At 45.1% G+C, this 19,490-nt stretch overlaps 1 protein-coding gene across 1 annotated transcript in view; it reads right to left on the reverse strand.

The window, feature by feature from the left end:
• Nucleotides 1-445: 445 nt before the first annotated feature.
• The window catches only part of LOC142572966 (luciferin 4-monooxygenase-like), a 42,393-nt gene continuing 23,348 nt past the window's right edge, over nt 446-19,490 (reverse strand). The window contains exons 4-6 of the mRNA XM_075682443.1: nt 10,215-10,359; nt 2,718-2,987; nt 446-604 (exon numbers count right to left, since the gene is read on the reverse strand). Coding sequence (XP_075538558.1) covers nt 477-604; nt 2,718-2,987; nt 10,215-10,359 — 543 coding nt within the window. The 3' untranslated portion in view covers nt 446-476. The remainder of the gene's footprint in view (nt 605-2,717; nt 2,988-10,214; nt 10,360-19,490) is intronic.

Raw genomic sequence — 19,490 nt, forward strand, 5'->3', positions numbered from 1 at the left:
CATCGAACCACGGCAGCCGCGGCCGGTAATGTAACGCCGTGACCGCTTTTAAACTGATCTACCTAAGACAAATTAGAACAGTAACGTGACCTTTTGTTTAGAAAAGAATGGCGAAGGCAAACATTTCTATGACAGCTGTAGCCACTAACACATCGGTACCAAGAACAAATGTGTGAGGAATCTCGTGTGTTCCTCAACCATAATTATTGCACAAGTTCTGCTCCGACTATGCTGCTCACCGGAATTTTCTTCAACGAAATTGTCACTAGCATCTTTATATTAGCACATATCGTAAAAAATTTTGCATCACTAATAGCTGCATGGTAATACGTTGTCAGCTATTAAAATAAACGCTCCCTCAACCTGAGAACTAGTGATGTGCCGAGCATCATGAGTCCACTTCGTGTTCTGGCCCTTTAATAAGACAGTCCATGAAATGCAAACCGGCGTTTCTTCGCTCACAATTTATTTATTAATTACAAGCACGATTTAACAGCACACTGTTCCACGAGTGCTCTTCTGTTTACTTTTCCCGTTTCAGTCTTTGGCAGGAAATCCAGGAAAAAGACCCCTCCGTGAAGTTGCTTGTGGACAGCCAACCTTTCTGCGAACCGAGAACAATGCAGTTTATCAGGAACAAAAAATGTCATAAAATAGTATGGGGAAAAATATTGCAGAACCTTCAATGTCGTTACTGTACTAGGATTTCCTATCGCTTCGCCTAAAAAATTTATAGCCCTTCCTTTGCCTTTCTACAAACAGTCCACTGCGTGGAGGCTTCAACAAATTGTTAAAGAAAGGCTATACCGTAAGGTAGTTGATAAGGCATTGCATTCTTCAGCACCATGCACACTGAGTTAGCTGCTATTAAATATGAAGGTGTGCGTCGCACATCATATTATAGAAGCGTTGTGCTACAAAGAATGTGTTTTACATTTTCGGCCATCATTTTAAAGATTAGTCTTGCCGTAAAAAAGTACACAAGGAATTTCCAATCTGGAAGTCCTGACGTTGCCTAAAGCGGCGAAGAGCCTGATAACGTGAAGGTAGTTCTCGTCAGGAGCTTCGACACTGCTATAGCAAGCCACCAACCCTACACAACGCACCAAGTGAACTGAATTAACACGGCAAGCTAGGCGAGCCGTGTTAACTAGGCTAGGCCTTGTTAGCTAGGCGAGCCATGTTAACTTAACATGTTCCTAGGGGCAGGCGGCACAACCCGAACTAAGAACAAAGGAAGCATACGACACGAGTGCAGGCTGACAACTGGTTTTCTCAAAGAAGTGATTAAATATACGCAGAATGGGATCATGTGACGCGTACAAGTAGTGACAGTCCAGTCAGGCGCATGCGTAAGCCAGCCTTCTATCTCCCTGCAGGACAAAGAAATCAAGTTTTTCGATCGCAAAATAGGCTGACACTTTTTTACCCCTTGCACGCGTCAGATGATTCCGTTCTCTGTATGCTTATACACTTTGAAAAAAATAAGCAGTAGTCATTCGGCGATCCTATCGCCTACTTCATTTGCCCTTCGTACGGGTTGTGCCGCCCACTTCTAGGAACATCAAGTTAACATCAGAACTGTACGCAATTAGTAAACTAACATGCAGCAAAATCACAGATTCCTTGATTAAGTTCAAAACCTTAATATGCACTTTTCTGTGTGTAAATATTGCTGTTCAACATTACCATAATTATTTCGAGAGCGCATGATGTGTCTTTGTTTTATCTGAAATTTATTTTACGCCATAATGGTCGCAGCGGTTGCGTTCTTTATGTCGCTACGAGAGGTGCGTTGTTTTGTGCTTGGGACCAAAGAAAGCTCTAACAGCATTGTACAAGGTCAAATGTTCTGCCATAAGCAACAAATGCTTCTGCCAATGCTGTGGATAACTGACGGAACGACAGAAGCCGTTTGGAGATCCGAGCGGATCTTTTGCTCTAGCTTATCGGCAACGACAAATGGCTCAGGTTAAGTGTGCACTTGCTGGAGCATCGTAATGACGTGGTTGCGACGGGTGCCCCTACTCCCCAACCACTGTCGTACTTGCAATGAGATCTGGTCTAAGGTGATAGAACATCATCGTGCATTAAGTTCAATTTTCCTTGAAGAGGCATCAGTCAATTAACTGCATAACACCACGTTTGTCTGCAGACATTCTTCGCAGCTGCTTAGGAAACCTGTGTGAGTGTAGTCCTTGCACCAGCAGCGTAGCCGATTACGATGACTTACATTCCTAGAAGATTGATCGGCAGAGGTTCCTCAATTCATGAAGTGTGGGCATGGGAGAAAACTAAAATAGAGCATCGCAACGACGTTCTCGCAACATAAGCTGTAATTCATGGTTCGGAGGTTAAAGCACTATAATATTTTTGTTGCAGACGTGTTACGGAGCTTTATTAGCTCGGGGGATCCTATCTAAATACCTGCAAATAAAGAAATCGCTTTTTTTGGCAACCAGTCCAAATGTTCTTAGGCTTACGTATTTTAAAGAAACATCATATATATAGTACCTGCAGGAAGACGGTTCTTTATTTAAGCCATAGTTGTTTTTACTAAAATTGCTTAAATCACACATTTTCAGAAAACTAAACGAAAAGGTGTCCTTTCAGACATTTTCTCCGTCTTAGCTGCTTACAAGCCTTACACGACAGAGCTAGCTTATGTCGTGAATAATCGCATATTGCTCATAAACGGCCCGGATGGGTAGCCATACCTGCGATGGTTCTCTTGATCTTATCCGACAGCTCGGAGGCGCTACAGGTCATGGACGTTTCCTTTAGCACCACAGCAGCAGCTGGTGCTCCTCCGTATCGAGGGTGCGGTATTCCGACCACTGCCACTTCCGCAATCGCTTCCGAGTGTTCCTGAAGAAGCAGTTGCTCCAGTTCAGCCGGGACAACCTGGTTGTCCATGCACTTGATTAATTCCTTCATCCTCTGGACGAAATAAAAGCGCCCCTCTTCGTCGTAGTAGCCAGCGTCTCCTGGAAGGAATAATTCAACAAATAGCGCCCTACAGGTTCACAGGCTTACGAGAATTCTTATGCGTGCACTGCATGACTAAAACAACGCATGTAAAAAAAGTCACTCCCTCAAAACAAAGTTATCCTGTCTATTATTAGCTATTATATTCTGCTCTTGAACACAAGGTGTCGAGCAGCGAGCATGGCCCAGAATATTCGTGGAATATTTCTGCGCCGAAGCATCACATTTGCTTAGGGTTCGCGTTCATTATTCCTTCAGCCTAGATAAAAAATTTCGGAGGTTAAAGAAAAAATAAATAAAGCTACAATTGCTTAGCACGTGTTTATGAAGCGCATCTATATTTTTTTTTGGGGGGGGGGCACAAAATATGCCTGCTGAGGTTGTCATAATTTCCATATATCTATCCCCATTCAACCATACCATTAATGACTTAAAGCGAATGATGCGAGTTTGATGACCTATCTAGAAGTAGTTTCTGTTAAACTTCAAATAAATTTTCGCTTATTCAGTGCAGTGTATCTTCTCCAAAGGCTTGACAGTCTGGCAGATCTGGGCATTGTGATTGTTAAAGTGTAAAAAACACGGGGAGGGTCTGTGTGTGTATCACGTCGGCCTTGCGTACATGTCTTGCACGCTGCTTTACCATTTCTAAGATCGACCCAACAGTGCCTGTTGGGTCGATCGACCCAACAGATCGACCCAACAGAGGCTATCCTCGGTTAACCTAGCTCAAACTCCTGCAAAAGCACTGCTCACCAGAGAGATTACTTCCTCTACTCTGGCTTGGCCGCCTGCTATCCCCGGACTTAATTTGTTCATTTTTGTCAATTAGTCGATTACGCATTTCATTTTTTCTTGCAACTAATGTCCCCCTCTTCGAGTGCACCAGTTCATGAGCAATAGTTGCGCTATATGCCGCAGACATGCTTTAAAAATCTGTGAAAGTGTTCGCTGCAACATCAGGTATATCACCACCGTTGCATAGTTGCCTCACTATATATATATATATATATATATATATATATATATATATATATATATATATATATATATATACAGAGCGTTTCAGCGAACACTTTCAGAAATGTTCAAAAATTGCCTGTGGCAGGTAGCGCAGTTCCAGTCAATGGGCCACTCTACTGGAAAAGGCGGACATTGCTTGCTAAGGAAATTGAAAGGCAAAATCGACTTATTAACGAAAATTGCCTAATTAAGTTTTTAACCACTTACCTTATGGCACATATTGCAATTTACAGATTGCAGCCGGCGAGACTGCCAAGGCACATCTACTTGAAAATAACTGTGTCAATGACACCATTTTCCAGATATGCGGCTTTAAACTGGCGGTTAAAATGCACTGTTGTTCCGCTTACTTTCTTGACGATACGTCACTTTATGCATCCACATACAAGACCAACTGGACCACCAATGTAGTTCTTCACAAAGTTTGGGAAATAATATGTCGAAACTGGTGGCATCCTGACAATTTGTTCCAAGTGAATCCGCCTTGCGATTTCCCCAGCTGGATTTTGTAAATTGCAATATGTGCCGTAAGGCTATTAAAAACCTAATTAGTAAAACCTTGTAAATAGTCAATTCTGCAATTCCATTTCTCGAGCAAGAAGTATACGGCTCTTCGAGGGGACCTGCTGTCTACCACAGGCAATTTTTAACGATTGCTTAACGGCTTCGCAGAAACTCACGGTATTCAAAAATGCACGGACGCTTTGATTTCATCCAAAAATTATGTAGGTAAACAGCTACGTACCGTGGACTCTTGGCGATAGGCTGGATTTTTTTATTTTGCTTGACCAGGTAACTGCATATTAAGCTGAGCCAAAATATTTTTCTTGCCCAAATAACTGCACAAATACTATCGCCGCAACATTGCTTTTGCGTACAAAATTTCGCCTTGAATGGTCCACTTCACTTTTCTTTGGGTATTGCCGTGGTAGCCAGAATTTCTTGATTCCATTCAGTCCCTTTGCGGACTACGAGCGAGTGCAGAAGGTTTCGACTGCTTTCCCTCCAAGCTTTGGGGTCGTCTTCTACAGTAACTAAAACACACGGCACTAATTCGATGCGTCCTAAGCTGTTAACCTTTGCACAGTCCAATTTCCTAACCAATTTTCTTGCCCTAGTGTAATCGCTTCGCGTCCTTTCGCAGGTTATAACATGCATCGTCGTTTACATTGCGGCTACTACTATTTAAGACAGTTTTACGAAGTCACTCATCCCGCAAACGTCCACTGGGAGAATAATTATTTGAACATCTTCATTTAATACCTGCTACTTCATGCCACTAATTAGTATTGAAGCATAGCATTGCGCTATGACTGAGTTTATGAATGGGCCACTAGTTTGCGATGCAAGCTTATTTTTTCCAAATTTATAGGGCCACGCAAAGCTTTCCCACTTCAAAATCAGCAATGCGTTCAACTAATAAAGCTGGCATGTTTTATGGCCTAAAAGGTTACGACACCGTTGCACGCAGGATGCTCATCGCTTTCCTAACCTTCAAGATGCTGCCGTACAGGTCTTGTGCTGGTACATGCCCTACCCCGGAACCCCTTCTGCAAACCGGATCGCCTTCCCTGAAACCACCACAACCCTATGCTACCCGTCCGCCTCTCGTCACCGAAGCCGTGAAGACGAGTCCAGTTTTAGCGGCAGAAGCTTCTTTCACCTGGCAACACCCTACGAAGGCGACGTCACCAATCACAGGGTCAAGCCAAGCAGTATTGATTCGGCGTGCAAAGCTGATCAGCTGGGGCACAACACCGTTGCACGCAGGATGCTCATCGCTTTCCTAACCTCCTAGGTTAGTTACTTAAAAAATACTAAGGGATTTCGTAGCGACAATTGCGTGTTCGCGGTGTCGTGCCCCTGCGACTTGAAATGGTATAGAGTCGTGCGTCTGTACTATGAAGCTGTTGCCTTTGCGTTTCTGTCCGATCTAATCCTCTTGCTCTCCGGAGATGTTGAACTTAACCCAGGCCCCGACAGAGACAAAGATTCTTCCCTTTCCCAGACGATCAAAGAACTAAAAGAAATAATTTCAGAAATACGTACCAATAAAGATGAGCTCAGAGAAGCCAACGTTCTCAAAGACAAAACGATTGCTGCACTGACAAAACGTATTTCTGTGCTAGAAAATTACCATCTGGACGAAGTAATTGCGACTCGACAGAATGATGCCAACAAAGAGATAGCGCTGCTGAAAGCCGAGAGCACTGGCACAAACAACAGAATGCGCCGTAATAACTTTCTTTTCCTCGGACTGGAAGACAATGAAAAAGAAACATGGAAAGAGTCTGAGGAAAAAATAATCAATTTCCGCGCTAGCAAGCTGGAAATGCATCTAGAACCGAGCGCTATGGAACCTCCTCATCGCATAGGCAAATACCGTCCTGAAAGAAGGCGCCCGATAATTATCAAGTTGGCTCATTTCAAGTCAAAGGAAAACATTCTGCCCTGTGGGCGGAAACTAAAGGCAACAAACTTCGCCATACGTGAAGATTTCGCTCCTGCTACTCGCATCGCACGTTCTAAATTGTTAGGCTTCATGCGACCACAAAAATGTGCGTTCAAACTACACGTAGACAAGTTGCTCGTCAACAATAAGCGCTATCACTGCGACGCTACTTCTGACAGTGTGATTGAGGCTACGAAACCATTCATAAAGGCGCATGGAAACAGCGCATCCCAAATAACAAGACACGAAAACGTGCAATGACGGACAACGAAGCCAATCACTTCAACCTCATCCCGCAATCGTCCCTTATCTTTACCTCTCCTTAACATAGCCTTCACTAACATGCGCAGTTTGCTACCCAAACGAGACCAACTTCGCTGCTTCACTCACGACATCGATGCCGACATCATAGTACTAATTGAAACGTGGCTAAACGGAGACGTAAGACATAGCGAAATTTTCCCTCCTAATTCCGGCTATGCTCTGTATCGCCATGATCGAAGCAACCGGAGAGGAGGGGATGTTTTATTAGCTATCAGAAACACCTTCTCATCTTCCCTGATCAGTCGGGATGATAATCTCGAACTATTGTGGACTTGTGCTTACAACGGTGCTCGCAAGCCAATTTTTGGCGTGTGCTGCAGGCCGCCGGACAGCCATGCGTCATTCTGCGATTGACTCCGTAAAGCACTAACCGACATCACTGATAAATTTCCTAACACAGTTATTCACCTCTTCGGCGATTTCAATTACCCTAACATTAACTGGCCTCTGCTTTCTGTAGCCAACAGGTCACCGTTATCCGAAGCTAAACAATTTATTGATCTTATTCTAGACTTCAACCTACATCAGGTGATATCATGTTCTACAAGAGAGGATAACACCCTTGACCTTATGCTCACATCTTGCCCCGATAGCTTAAGGAGCGTTACCACACTACCCGGTCTTAGCGATCACAACCTCATCCATATCTGCATGACAATAGCGCTTAAGAAAAAGTCACCCACAACAAAAATAGTAAAAGATTACAAAAGGGCGGACTTTGACGCCATAAATACCGAACTCCAAAATTTTTTAATGATTTTCAGCAGCGTTACTTATCAAGAACTGTCGATAGCAACTGGGAACTTTATAAGAATGTATTGCTCAACCTGGAAGCTAGATACATACCAACAGTTCTCGTGAAATCCGACTCTAACAATGAATGGTTTAATAAACGACTGAAAGCTTTCCTTGCTAAAAAGAAAAGGCTTTACCGAAAAGCCAAACTTACAGATAACTCAGAAACATGGGGAAAATACGAACTGTGCGCTAACCAATATATTCAGGAGCTGACGATAGCCAAAGATAACTTCTTTAATCATGACCTTCTGACGATTCGACGATCAAACCCCAATAAATTCTCGCGCTTACTTTCAGTAAAGACACATTCTAGACAGATTAAACTAACAGATCCGGATGGTAATCTCATTAATTCTGAGAAATGCGCGTCCGCTCTTAACGACTACTTCACCTCAGCTTTCTCCAACACTAATGACACTCCCATTGAACCAATACCATCACTCCCAGTAAAATTAATGCCAGACATCAAGATCAACCCTGATGGCATATGTAGCCTCATTAATTCACTCAAACGAACCACCTCAGCCGGGTGTGATGGAATTAACGCCAAAATACTAGTTAACACCAGTAACATTTCTAGCCAGGTGCTACATCTAATATTTACGCAATTCTTAAAGACTGAAAGCTTGCCCGACGACTGGAAAAAGGCCCATGTCGTACCAATCTTCAAGACTGGCGACCGCTCCTGTGCTATAAATTATCGTCCAATTTCTCTGACCAGCATTCGTTCTAAACTTCTAGAACATGTAATCTCATCCAACCTAATGTCTCACCTGGAAACTATCAACTTCTTTTACCCTCACCAGCACGGCTTCAGAAAACCTAACCTTTTAACCTAACTATTTTCATGCGAGACCCAACTCGCCGAGTTCACGCTTGACATTCTACATTTCATGGACCTTCATTTGCAGATTGATGCCATTTTCTTGGATTACTCAAAAGCATTCGACCGCGTTTCCCACACTCCCCTACATCAAAAACTCGCATCTATCGGAATCCCAAATAGTTTGCTTACCTGGCTTGAACACTTCTTAAAAGGGCGCACACAGTTTACCTCTGCAAATAACCGCAATTCATCTCTTAGCAGCGTAACATCCGGTGTGCCACAGGGCGCTGCTTTATCGCCTCTACTTTTCCTCATCTACATCAATGACTTACCTGCTAACATTAAGAATAAATTACGTGCTTTCGCGGATGACTTTGTCCTATATTCCTCGATCAAAAGCTCGAATGAAATCGCCGCACTACAACAGGATGTCGATTCCATCGCAGTATGGTGGGAGAAATGGTACATTCCGCTTAACCTTACTAAATGCAAAGCTCTGTCATTCACCCTCAACCACAGCTTAACCAATCACACCTACACAATAAATTCAGCTCTTACCAATCATGCCCCGTCTGACAAATATATCGGCGTTCACATGGCATCGACACTTTCATGGGCAACTCATATTGACACCATCTGTTCTAATGCTTCACGCACCCTTGAATATTTAAAACGCAACCTGAAAGCCGCATCACCAGAAATAAAAAGCTAGCATATCTAACATTCGTACGTCCGCAGTTAGAATATGCGTCATCTATCTGGCACCCTTCCCAATCATATCTAACCTATGACACAGAAGCAATACAACATCGCGCTGCTCGGTTTATAACTTCCATTTACTCTCGTGATCCCAGCATAACCGCACTAAAACGTACACTTGAACTACCATCACTTGCTTCCCGCCGGATAATCTCTCGTCTCTGCTTGCTTTCCACCTGTTATTACCATCCACACTCCAGGCAATCCCTGTTAAATCCACCCTTACGTACATCCTCTCGCTTAAGCCACAGTCGTCCTATAGCAAACAATAACACCCGATCATCTGCTATGCATACTTCATTCTTTCCCGACGCTATGACCCATTGTAACCATCTCCCAGAAGATATCGTGTCATGCAGTGGCCGTAAAACGTTTCGCGAAATGTTAAATACCCACACTGCTTAATTACCGATCCCACCGACCCTTACTCTAACACGATGTTCCTTTTATTTTCACAATTGTTCATGGCTTGTATTTGTTTATTGTTGTTTCTTTACTGTTCTATACATTTCTTCTAACATTGTTACAAGGAATAAAGCCCTCCCTTATGTAACGCCTCCGGGCCTTTAAGTAAAAATAAATGAAACGAAAATAAGTAATAATTTATATGGATTAATGTCAAAAGTTAGTGAGGTGTTGAGAAATACCGGAAGCACCTTTTTGTTCACGAAAGCCTAAAATGACTGATGTTTCGAACATTAGTTCTTTGGTTATTGGCCATCGCCAACCGATTATCTATTAAGAAGATTTATGTTTTTGCTCGCTGGCCTCCTTAAGGTGGACAGGAGCATACATTCTACGTGAAATTTTGGTGCAAGATGGCTTTAGTTGCCTTTGTTCCATAATATGTTACCTAACCACAATTTCTGAATATGGGCCAAAAGTCAGATAAGTCATGAAGATAACAACAATACTGGATCATATATTATCGTGGTCGTAGATAAACATACTAGATGGCCAGTTCAATCTGCTGGCACATTGAGTGCGTGTGAAGCCAAGGCGCTCTGCCGAGTATTAGTGCATAAACAATCTCTCTCCACGCACCTGATAGGCACCAGCCATTTTCGTCGAAGAAGTCAGCAGTTTCCTTGGGTAGCTTGTAATAGCCGCGCATCACCGTAGGGATGCGGAAGCAAATCTCCCCAGTCTCATTCGGGCCCAGCTTAACTCGAGTCACAGGGTCTACAACCTGCGCATGTCAGATAGGCTTTGTTTTAATCCCTGTGGCTGGCTGTATTCTATCAATTATATCAGGAGGCGTGAGGTGTGTTGTATGTTAACATATTTTAGCGTAAGTAGTGGAAGCACAACCGACGGCACATTCTTCTGTCTTGCCGAGCGCATAAAAATGCACATCATCATCGTCATCATCATCATCATCATCAGCCTGGTCGCGCCCACTGCAGGGCAAAGGCCTCTCCCATACTTCTGCAACTACCCCGGTCATCTACTAATTGTGGCCATGTTGTCCCTGCAAATTTCTTAATATCATCCGCCCACCTAACTTGCTGCCGCACCCTGCTAGCTTCCCTTCGAATCCAGTCCGTAACCCTTAATGACCATCGGTTATCTTCCGGCCTCATTACATGTCCTGCCCATGCCCATTTGTTTTTCTTGATTTCAACTAAGATCTCATGAACTCGCTTTTGTTCCCTCACCCAATCTGCTCTTTTCTTATCCCTTAACGTTACACCCATAATTCTTTCCATAGCTCGTTGTGTCGTCCTCAATTTAAGTAGAACCCCTTTCGTAAGCCTCCAGGTTTCTGCCCCGTAGGTGAGTACTGGTAAGACACAGCAGTTATATACTTTTCTCTTGAGGCATAATGGCAACCTGCTGTTCATGATCTTAGAATGCCAGCCAAACACACCCCAGCCCATTCTTATTCTTCGCATTATTTCAATCTCATGATCCGGATCTGCGGTCACTACCTGTCCTAAGTAGATGTATTCCCTTACCACTTCGAGTGCCTCGCTACCTACCGTAAACTGCTGTTCTCTTCCGAGAATGTTAAACGTTACTTTATTTTTCTGCAGATTAATTTTTAGACCCGCCCTTCTGCTTTGCCTCTCCAGGTCAGTGAGCATGCATTGCAATTGGTCCCATTAGTTACTAAGCAAGGCAATATTATAAGTGAATTTCAAGTTACTAAGGTATTCTCCATTAACTCTTATCCCAATTGTTCCCTATCGAGGTCTCTGAATACCTCCTGTAAACACGCTGTGAATAGCATTGGAGAGATCGTATCTCCCTGCCTGACGCCTTTCTTTATTGGGATTTTGTCGCTTGCTTTATAAGGGACTACGGTGGCTGTGGAGCCGCTATAGATATCTTTCAGTATTTTTACATACGGTTCGTCTACACCTTGGTTCCGTAATGCCTCCATCACTGCTGAGGTTTCGACGGAATCAAACGTTTTCTCGTAATCAAGCACATATATCACTCCAAAAACGACTGCACCGCCCTGTTCACTAAAATGTCCTGTCTTGTGAAGTTACTTAGCGAACATCAGAAGTAGGATCAGGTAAGGATGCGCCACCCGCAGTCTGCAGCTTCTGTACTAAAAACTAAATTTACAGTGTGCAGTACTGAGTACCACGGGCTGCTGGCAATCTGAACCTGGAGGAAACTGAGCAGTTCTGCCGCAAACATGGATGCCTCAATCAATGCAAGCATGCCGGATGCCTCTCTAAAGAAAGACAAAAAACCATATCACGACCATCATCGAAGTGCCTAATCCACTGCATGACGAAGGCTTCTCCAAGTGATCTGCTATTATCCCTGTCTTGCACTAGCTGATGAGATTATATGTTTGCAAACTTCGTAATGCCATCGCATCAATAATTCCTTGCCGTACTCAAGTGCGCTTCTCTTTTCTTCAGACCGTTTTCAGAAGCTTTGCTATAGCATCGCTTATCCGCCGCTAGCCAACCTCAATTTCTTTTTCTTAATTTCAGTTAGAATTTGACTCCGCCCCTTTTCTCTTTAATACACGCCACTGTGTTCCTCTCGCTTAAGGATATGTGCCGCAAATATTTCGCCACATCATTCACTGAACGTTCCTGAACTCTTTTTCAGGCTTTCTTAAGCTCTTTCTTCCCTATGTGTTACCACCGGTAGAAGGCAACCACTGTACACTTTTCTATTCAAGGAGAGCTGTAAATTGCCAGTCATTTTATTGCATGCGCTGCTACCCGTTCATTCTTCTTTAAATTTATTTCTGATGATCATATTCTTTGTGAATTTTTGGTTTAGATAAACGTACTGTGCAAACAGATCCTAGATATTTACTACGAATAATGAATTCTCCTTTTGAGGCCAAGTTATTGGACAATACGTTTGCATTTTCTATAGTCTCCTTTAAACCTACTCCTAGATTTTGCTGGTGAAGACAACAATTATACTTCGTCAGAAAAAAAAACAAGCGGATTCAACGCAATGTTGAAATCCAACTAGACGGACAGCTTCCTTGAGGAAGAAGAGTATGACATCGTCGTCTGTAGGTGGTCGCGTTTCTCTGCGGGTGAAGACAGGTAAAGGGGAACATATCAAAGGCGAAGAGAAATTCAGCCCTAATGAATCACAGAGCGCTATGGAGATACAATAGGTACAACGTGCACCGGGGTATGTGGAAAGGTGTAATGGTTCATGGACTTACTTTTGGAAATGCGGTCGTTTGCTTGAAATCAGGGGTACAATCAGGACATGATGGGAACCAAAGGTCAGTGGGTCGCCTCGCATTAGGTGCTCACGGGAAGACTACAAATGAAGCTGTGCAGGGTCATATGGGCTGGACTAGATTTAGGACTTGAGACTGACTCCAACGAAATAACTGAATTTTATTAGCCCGACGTTTCGGAGCCCATTCGGCTCCTTCTTCAGAAGGGTTGTTCTTCGGGGGGTGGCGGTGCGCAGCTTTTAAAGCGTCTTTTGTAAAGAAAGGAAGGGAGAGCACGGGAGGTGGTGAGACACTTCACAGACGGGAAAGTGGGGGGAAACAAAGGGGGGGGGGGTTGTTAAGCTGCCGTGGTGCTGGAATGACAGGTGCTGGGGAGAGTGCCGGCGAGGGTGCCCTTGATGGGAGGCGAGGGGTGGGGAAGGTTACAGAGTCGCGCCGACGTTCTTGTGTTGGTGAAACAAGCGGGAGTCTACCAGGCTGTGCGTCTTTTTCTTCTTTTCGTCACGTCGCCAAGACCATGGACATACACGGAGGGTAGGTTGCCCTTCACGCGGTTTATGTTATTCCCAGTATTCCCAGTAAGAACAGCGACCGTTCGTCTGTCACAAATGCCAACAGCCAGGCCATATCGCAGTAGGGTGCCGACAAGCAACTGCGTCCGTTAACTTGCTAACTGAAGAGAGCGATTTACTCTTGCCTTACACCTATGACATGCCAGTGAATGGCGTCAGTTGTAAGGTTCTACGAGACACAGGAGCTACATTTGATATCGTCCACCCGTCGTTTGTTAAGCCCGAAGACATTACCGGATCGTGTGTATGGTTGAGTCAGGCACTACAGCCCGACACAAAGTGCTTGCCGGTAGCATATTTTTTCTAACAGATCAATGAGGGACTTGCGAAACGCTGGAATGGAACTAAATGCCAACTCTGTAATGGTCGTCACAAGGTCCCACACCGGAGCGCAAACTACTAACGCTACTCGTGCCGCCGACATTCCAGTGCAAAGTGATTCGTCACAAGCTGCCGCAACGAGCGAAGCCGTTCCAGCCACGCCATCCGTTGATAACTCTCCGGTCACTTGCGCGCCCGGAGCCGAAACGATGAGCCCAGTCAGTGATAGCTTTCAACTTCGTGCAAAAGTACACAAAAGCGTTCTCAAAACGGATCAAGCGCACGACGAGTCACTGCAAACGTGCTGGGAAAGGTCAAGACGGATCCAAAAGGGACCACTATCGTTTACTGTCAAATACGGCCTCATTTACTGAACATTCGAAAACAAGAAAGGCCGCTCTTTCGAACAGCTGGTAGTTCCCCAGAAGTATCGTGCTGCACTTCTCGATCTGGTTTATACCAATAGCCCGGCTGGCCATTTAGGGATAAATAAAACTGAGAGCAGACTATTGCACGACTACTACTGGCCGATGTGCTTGAATGAATCTGAGCATTGGGTACGTTCTTGCAACGTTTTCCTAAAGGACCGGACGGCCAAACGAAGAATTCAAGGCGCCTTTGATCCGATTTCCTTTGACTGGCGAAGCTTTTCGCAGATTAGTAGTTGACATCGTCGCTTCATTACCAGTAACATCGGCGCGTAACAAATACCTGCTAACACTCATCTGCCCTGCCACGAAGTTTCCGGAAGCAGTGGTGTTACCGGAATTAAGCTTCACAGCTGTAGTCAACGCGCTACTCGGCGTCTTTGCCAGAATCGGATTTCCCAGTGTAATCCAATGCGACCAAGGTTCTGTGTTTGCAAGCGCGCTTACCACGACATTCTTGCAGAAATGTGGCATATCCATTCACCACAGCTGTCTACCACCCGAAAAGCGATTCAGTTGCAAAACTTCACTCGGTAAGGAAGCGCATTCCGCGTGCGCTCTGCTTTGAGAAGGGCGCCGACTGGGACGCAGCTGTTCCCGCAATACTGTTTGCTCTGCGCTCAGTCACTCGCGCAGCAACTGGATTCACCCCGGCGGAACTCGTTTACGGTCGAGCGCTTCATCCCCGCTCACCTTGCTAAAAGAAAAGTGGGAAGACAAATTCGCAGACAAATCCGTTGTCGCGTACGTGATGACCGTGTTGAAACGCCTTCGTGAATCGGAAGAATCGGCGCAGATAACCACGGCAGAAGCGCAGCAACGCGCGAAGGTGCATTACGACAGATATGCACGCACTCGAGCCTTCAAGGAAGGCGACAAAGTGCTAATTTTGAAGTCATCGAAGGCAAACAAACTGGAAGTAGCATGGGATGTCCCGGTCACGGTTAAGCAAAAGCTTTCGGACCACAATTACCTGGTAACGACGCCCAGTAAACGCAACGACGTGACAATCTACCACTGCAATCTAATGAAGCCATTTATCGAACTTATGGAGACGCTGAGCATCGTCCTAAACGAACCAGAGGAATTAACTGTTCCAGTCCCTCAAGTACCGACCCCTTGCTCTTCCCCGCCAACAGAAAAAATACTCGAATCTGTCGCTAAACGAGCTTAACAATCGCACAAAGTAAGGAGTTAAAAGAGCTTGTACACAGCTTCAGCGATCTGTTCAGTCCCTATCCCGGCAGGACAAATCTTGTGGAACACGACATTGCATTGGCATCGGACCAACCCTTCCGTACAAGGATGCACAGATTTTCGCCCCGTCATGAGAAGCTGTTGAAGATTCCGTTCAGAACATGTTGACACTGGGTCTAATTGTGCCAGGGGAAAGCGAATACGTGTCACCGATGTTTATCGTAGAAAGTGCTGGCAAGGAACCCAGACCCTGTATTGGCTATCGTAAGCTGAATGCAATAACAAAAACGAAGACTTTTCGCCATTCCTAATGTTGAAGCCTTGATCGAGAAAGTTTCCGCGGCACAGTACATTTCTATGTTAGATATGGTACGCGGCTTCTGGCAAGTGCCACTGACGGAGAACGCCAGTAAGCTCGCCGCTTTCATGACTCCGACAGGCACATATCGCCCTCTGGTGCACACTTTTGGCCTCAAGAATGCACCGTTCGTATTTTCAAAACTAATGAATTCTGCACGCACAGGCACCGAGTCTTTCGATGCGCCGTACCTCGATGACATCGCTGTTTTGTCGAGTACTTGGAAACGGCATTTGTGCCATCTGCAGCAGGTATTCCTTCGAATCCGCGAAGCAGGCTTGACTCCCACACTGAGCAAATGCTGTCTTGCAAACACTAAAGTCCACTACTTGGGGCACGTTGTTGGCCAAGGGAAGCGACGCCCTTCCGAATTAAATGTTGAGGCCCCCCTCCCTCCCCCCCCCCCTATCACTAGCTTTCCTTTGCCAAAATAAAAGACTAACTTGCGTTCATTTTTGGGTTTAGCTGACTATTACAGAAGCTACATTCCAAACTTCGCACATATCGCTATTCCTCTTACAGATGCTCTGCGCAAGACCGAGCCTACTATAGCGAGTTGGAATACGGCGCGTAAGGACTCATTTGCTGCGATTCAAAAGATTCTTGTCAGCGCACCGGTTCTCGCGGCACCAGGTTACTCTCTCCCTTTCTTAGTTCAGTGTGACGCCAGTGACCACGGAATGGGCGTTGTTTTAAGTCAGGTTAACGAAAAAAGCCGAGGAGCACCTTGTTGTCAACGCAAGTCGAAAGCTAACGAGCAAGCCTACAGTACAAGTGAAAAGGAATGCGCTTGCTTAGCGTGGGCTCTCGAAAAGCTCTCATGTTACTTGAAAGGTTTTTCCTTTATTTTTGAAACCGATCATTCTCCCTTAGTGTGGTTAGACCAAACGTCAAACAAAAATGGTCGCTTGATGATGTGGTCTGGCGCTTCAACAGTTCGATTTTCCAGTGCGGCACAAGAAAGGCAAACGCCATGCCATTGCTGACTGCCTTAGCCCCATTCCCTAGTTTCCTCTTCTTTTTTTTTTTCGTGTCCAAGCCAGTAAATGCAAGTCTTTTCATTCTCGTGTTCAGTTTTCGCGTGTTCTGCTCCCAGTGAATTCAACTGCCGGGCTTTCCTAAATTTGGGCGCGAGGTTACTTCTGATGTTGTTACAGCGTTTCTTCCGCTCTTACAAATGCCCCTTCAGATCCTATCGTACCGGCTGACGGATGAACCCTACGCCAGAGGTCTGCGGCCCGCTCCTTGTCGCTACGTGCTCGGCAGCCTTTCGTCACTCCGCGAGCAGTGCTAATTATGAGCGTCACCTCCTCCTGGGCGTGTCAGCCCCTCTCCACGGGCCTGTTCTTCGAGCCTGAAGACGCTTGGCGCCTTCTCCACCCTTTCTGCGCTGTCTCGCTCAACTTGCCCGCCTGTGCCACCAAGCACCTCAACGTTTTTTCCAAGCGCAAGGACAATGTGATCTTGCAAAACGCTTCAGTGCTGTGCTTGGACAATCTTGTTGCCCACCTGTCCCCGCCTTCAGTTGTTCAAGGAGCGTCATCCTCTTGAACGCCTTCCGAAAAGGGTAGCTTTGGCCGAGCTGTAACATTCGCGGTGCTGGTCGCATCCTACGTTGTAATCTACAGATAACATTGCCCCGCTTCCCGCGATATCTTCCTTTCTTTTGCCACTTCCTGATTGGCTGCTTAGCACTCAAAAATCGCGTCGCCGAGCGAATAACCGTCAATGTCTTCCTGGCGCTGCGTGGGTCGTCTGTTCCTTGGGCCGGTCGTCCTGCCGCCCTCGGCGTCTAGCCGTCGAATACGTAACAGGCAATTGTGTCGAAATGTTTGGACTAGATTTTAAGTGAGGCTCGCGGTAAAATTGAGTATGAAGAACGGCTGAGGAATATGGAAGAGAGTAAATGGGCTGGGAGAATGTTCAGATATCTGTACAGGAAAAACATTGATTCACAGTGGAGGAAAAGAACTAGGAAGCTTACCAGCAAATATGTGGCCTGTAGGATGGGCAGCACAGAAACAAAGAAGGTCAAGCGGAAAGTCAGTGAGGCTGAAATCATCTCATGGGTGGCGGCAATGGAAAAGAAACCTGCCATGAGTAAGTACTTAAGAGGAAAAAAAACAATTTGGCATAACTCTATGGGAAGCTCATTACTTCTCGAAGCGAGATCAGGATGCCTTAGAACACGCACTTATAAAGCGAGATATAAGAAGGAAGAAGCATGTGCTTGCTGCGGTAATGCTAGAGAAATGATGGAGCATGTTTTATTAGAATGTGAAGACATGTACCCAGCGGTCCAATCAGGCCTCACTACCCTCCTTGAAGCCCTTGGGTTCTGCGAGAGCAGGGGAAAGTAAACATGCCTGCAGTAGATATTAGTAAGAGGCGATAGGAAGATTTGTGGAGCAAAAGTAGGGAAACGAAAAGAAACGGAGACGTACAAAAGCAATGTTCACATAGGGGATCAGAATATCTGGTTATGAAAGTTCGCCGTGTTTTTCGTGTTTTTTTTAAGCCTAGGTAGGACATTAGTCAGTATAATATGAACAGCTTGGTGGCGCAAGCCACCGCCACGTTCCAAAGGGGACCCTCATAACATCCATCCACCCCCGACGACTATTACGTGTGATACTTGGCGATGGAAGAATATTGATGAGAGATGTATGCGAAAAGTACGACACTTATGAAGATACCTTTGAAGATTCTACACCCCTTAGGTCAGAGTGGCACATACCCGTAGTGGGCTACTCGCCAAGAATGGTCACGTACCCAGTGGGACGAACCCATTGACCTATAAATGGTGAAGCCAAAAGATCACGGATGAGAAAATCAAGGAAGCTGAGGATGATGTCTTCTGATAAAAGGTCTGGATGCTCTAAAGTTGCGATTAAGCCGGCGTTACATGCACAGATCTTAGGTCATCTTATCAACCCTTTTAAGCCTGTTTAACATGATGCAATTTAAATCACACCGGAAGTGCAATTTCGATAGCATGCGAAGGAAATCGCAGTCGCAGGTGTCGATTCGACCCTTCCCCTTTTGCGGCTGCGAAGAACCGGTTGGTCGAACAGTTTTTTGTCGATATTGCGCCGAGAACTGCGGTAGCTATGGCTTGGTCTGTTTTGGGAAATGGCGTCGGTCGCTCAAATCGACACTTTCTTTTTATATCTATAAGTGTTGGCTCAACAACCCTTGAACAGTGCAATTAATTCAGCGTAGTCATGAATTGCGCAAGCGTTACGTACCGTCAGCAACGACACGGGAACAACGCAGATTAAAACCCGTAGGTTTTAATCTGCCTGGCAAGCGACGCTTCTTTTTTCATGCTGGATTCGGGTTCTTATACTACATACTTTTGCGTGCCTTTCTGTTATTCACAAGCGCGTCGCATTGTAAATAGTGCGAGGTGTCTCTCACAGGAAAACATTGCCTTCGCATTTAATTATTTATTTACCACTTCACCCACAGTACCACCAATGGCATTACAGTGGGGTGTGGGGAGGGGATGGTACAATACAATGAAAGTAAAACGAAGAAAATATACAGGTGAATTGTGATGTGCATAAAACATTGTATTAACAGACCCATACATATGAAAACAAACACTGCAAGGAACCACCACAATAATAAAAAGCAATAATATTAACATGAGCATAGCTCACAAGGTCTAGCAATTACAAGAAATACTGTGTGAATTCAATAAAATCTTTTGCGCATAATTATATGGCCCACGTAAGTACTCTACTGGAGCAACGAAACAAA

The sequence above is a fragment of the Dermacentor variabilis genome, chromosome 2 (assembly GCF_050947875.1).
Source record: "Dermacentor variabilis isolate Ectoservices chromosome 2, ASM5094787v1, whole genome shotgun sequence".
In the NCBI taxonomy this organism is placed as follows: Eukaryota; Metazoa; Arthropoda; class Arachnida; order Ixodida; family Ixodidae; genus Dermacentor; species Dermacentor variabilis.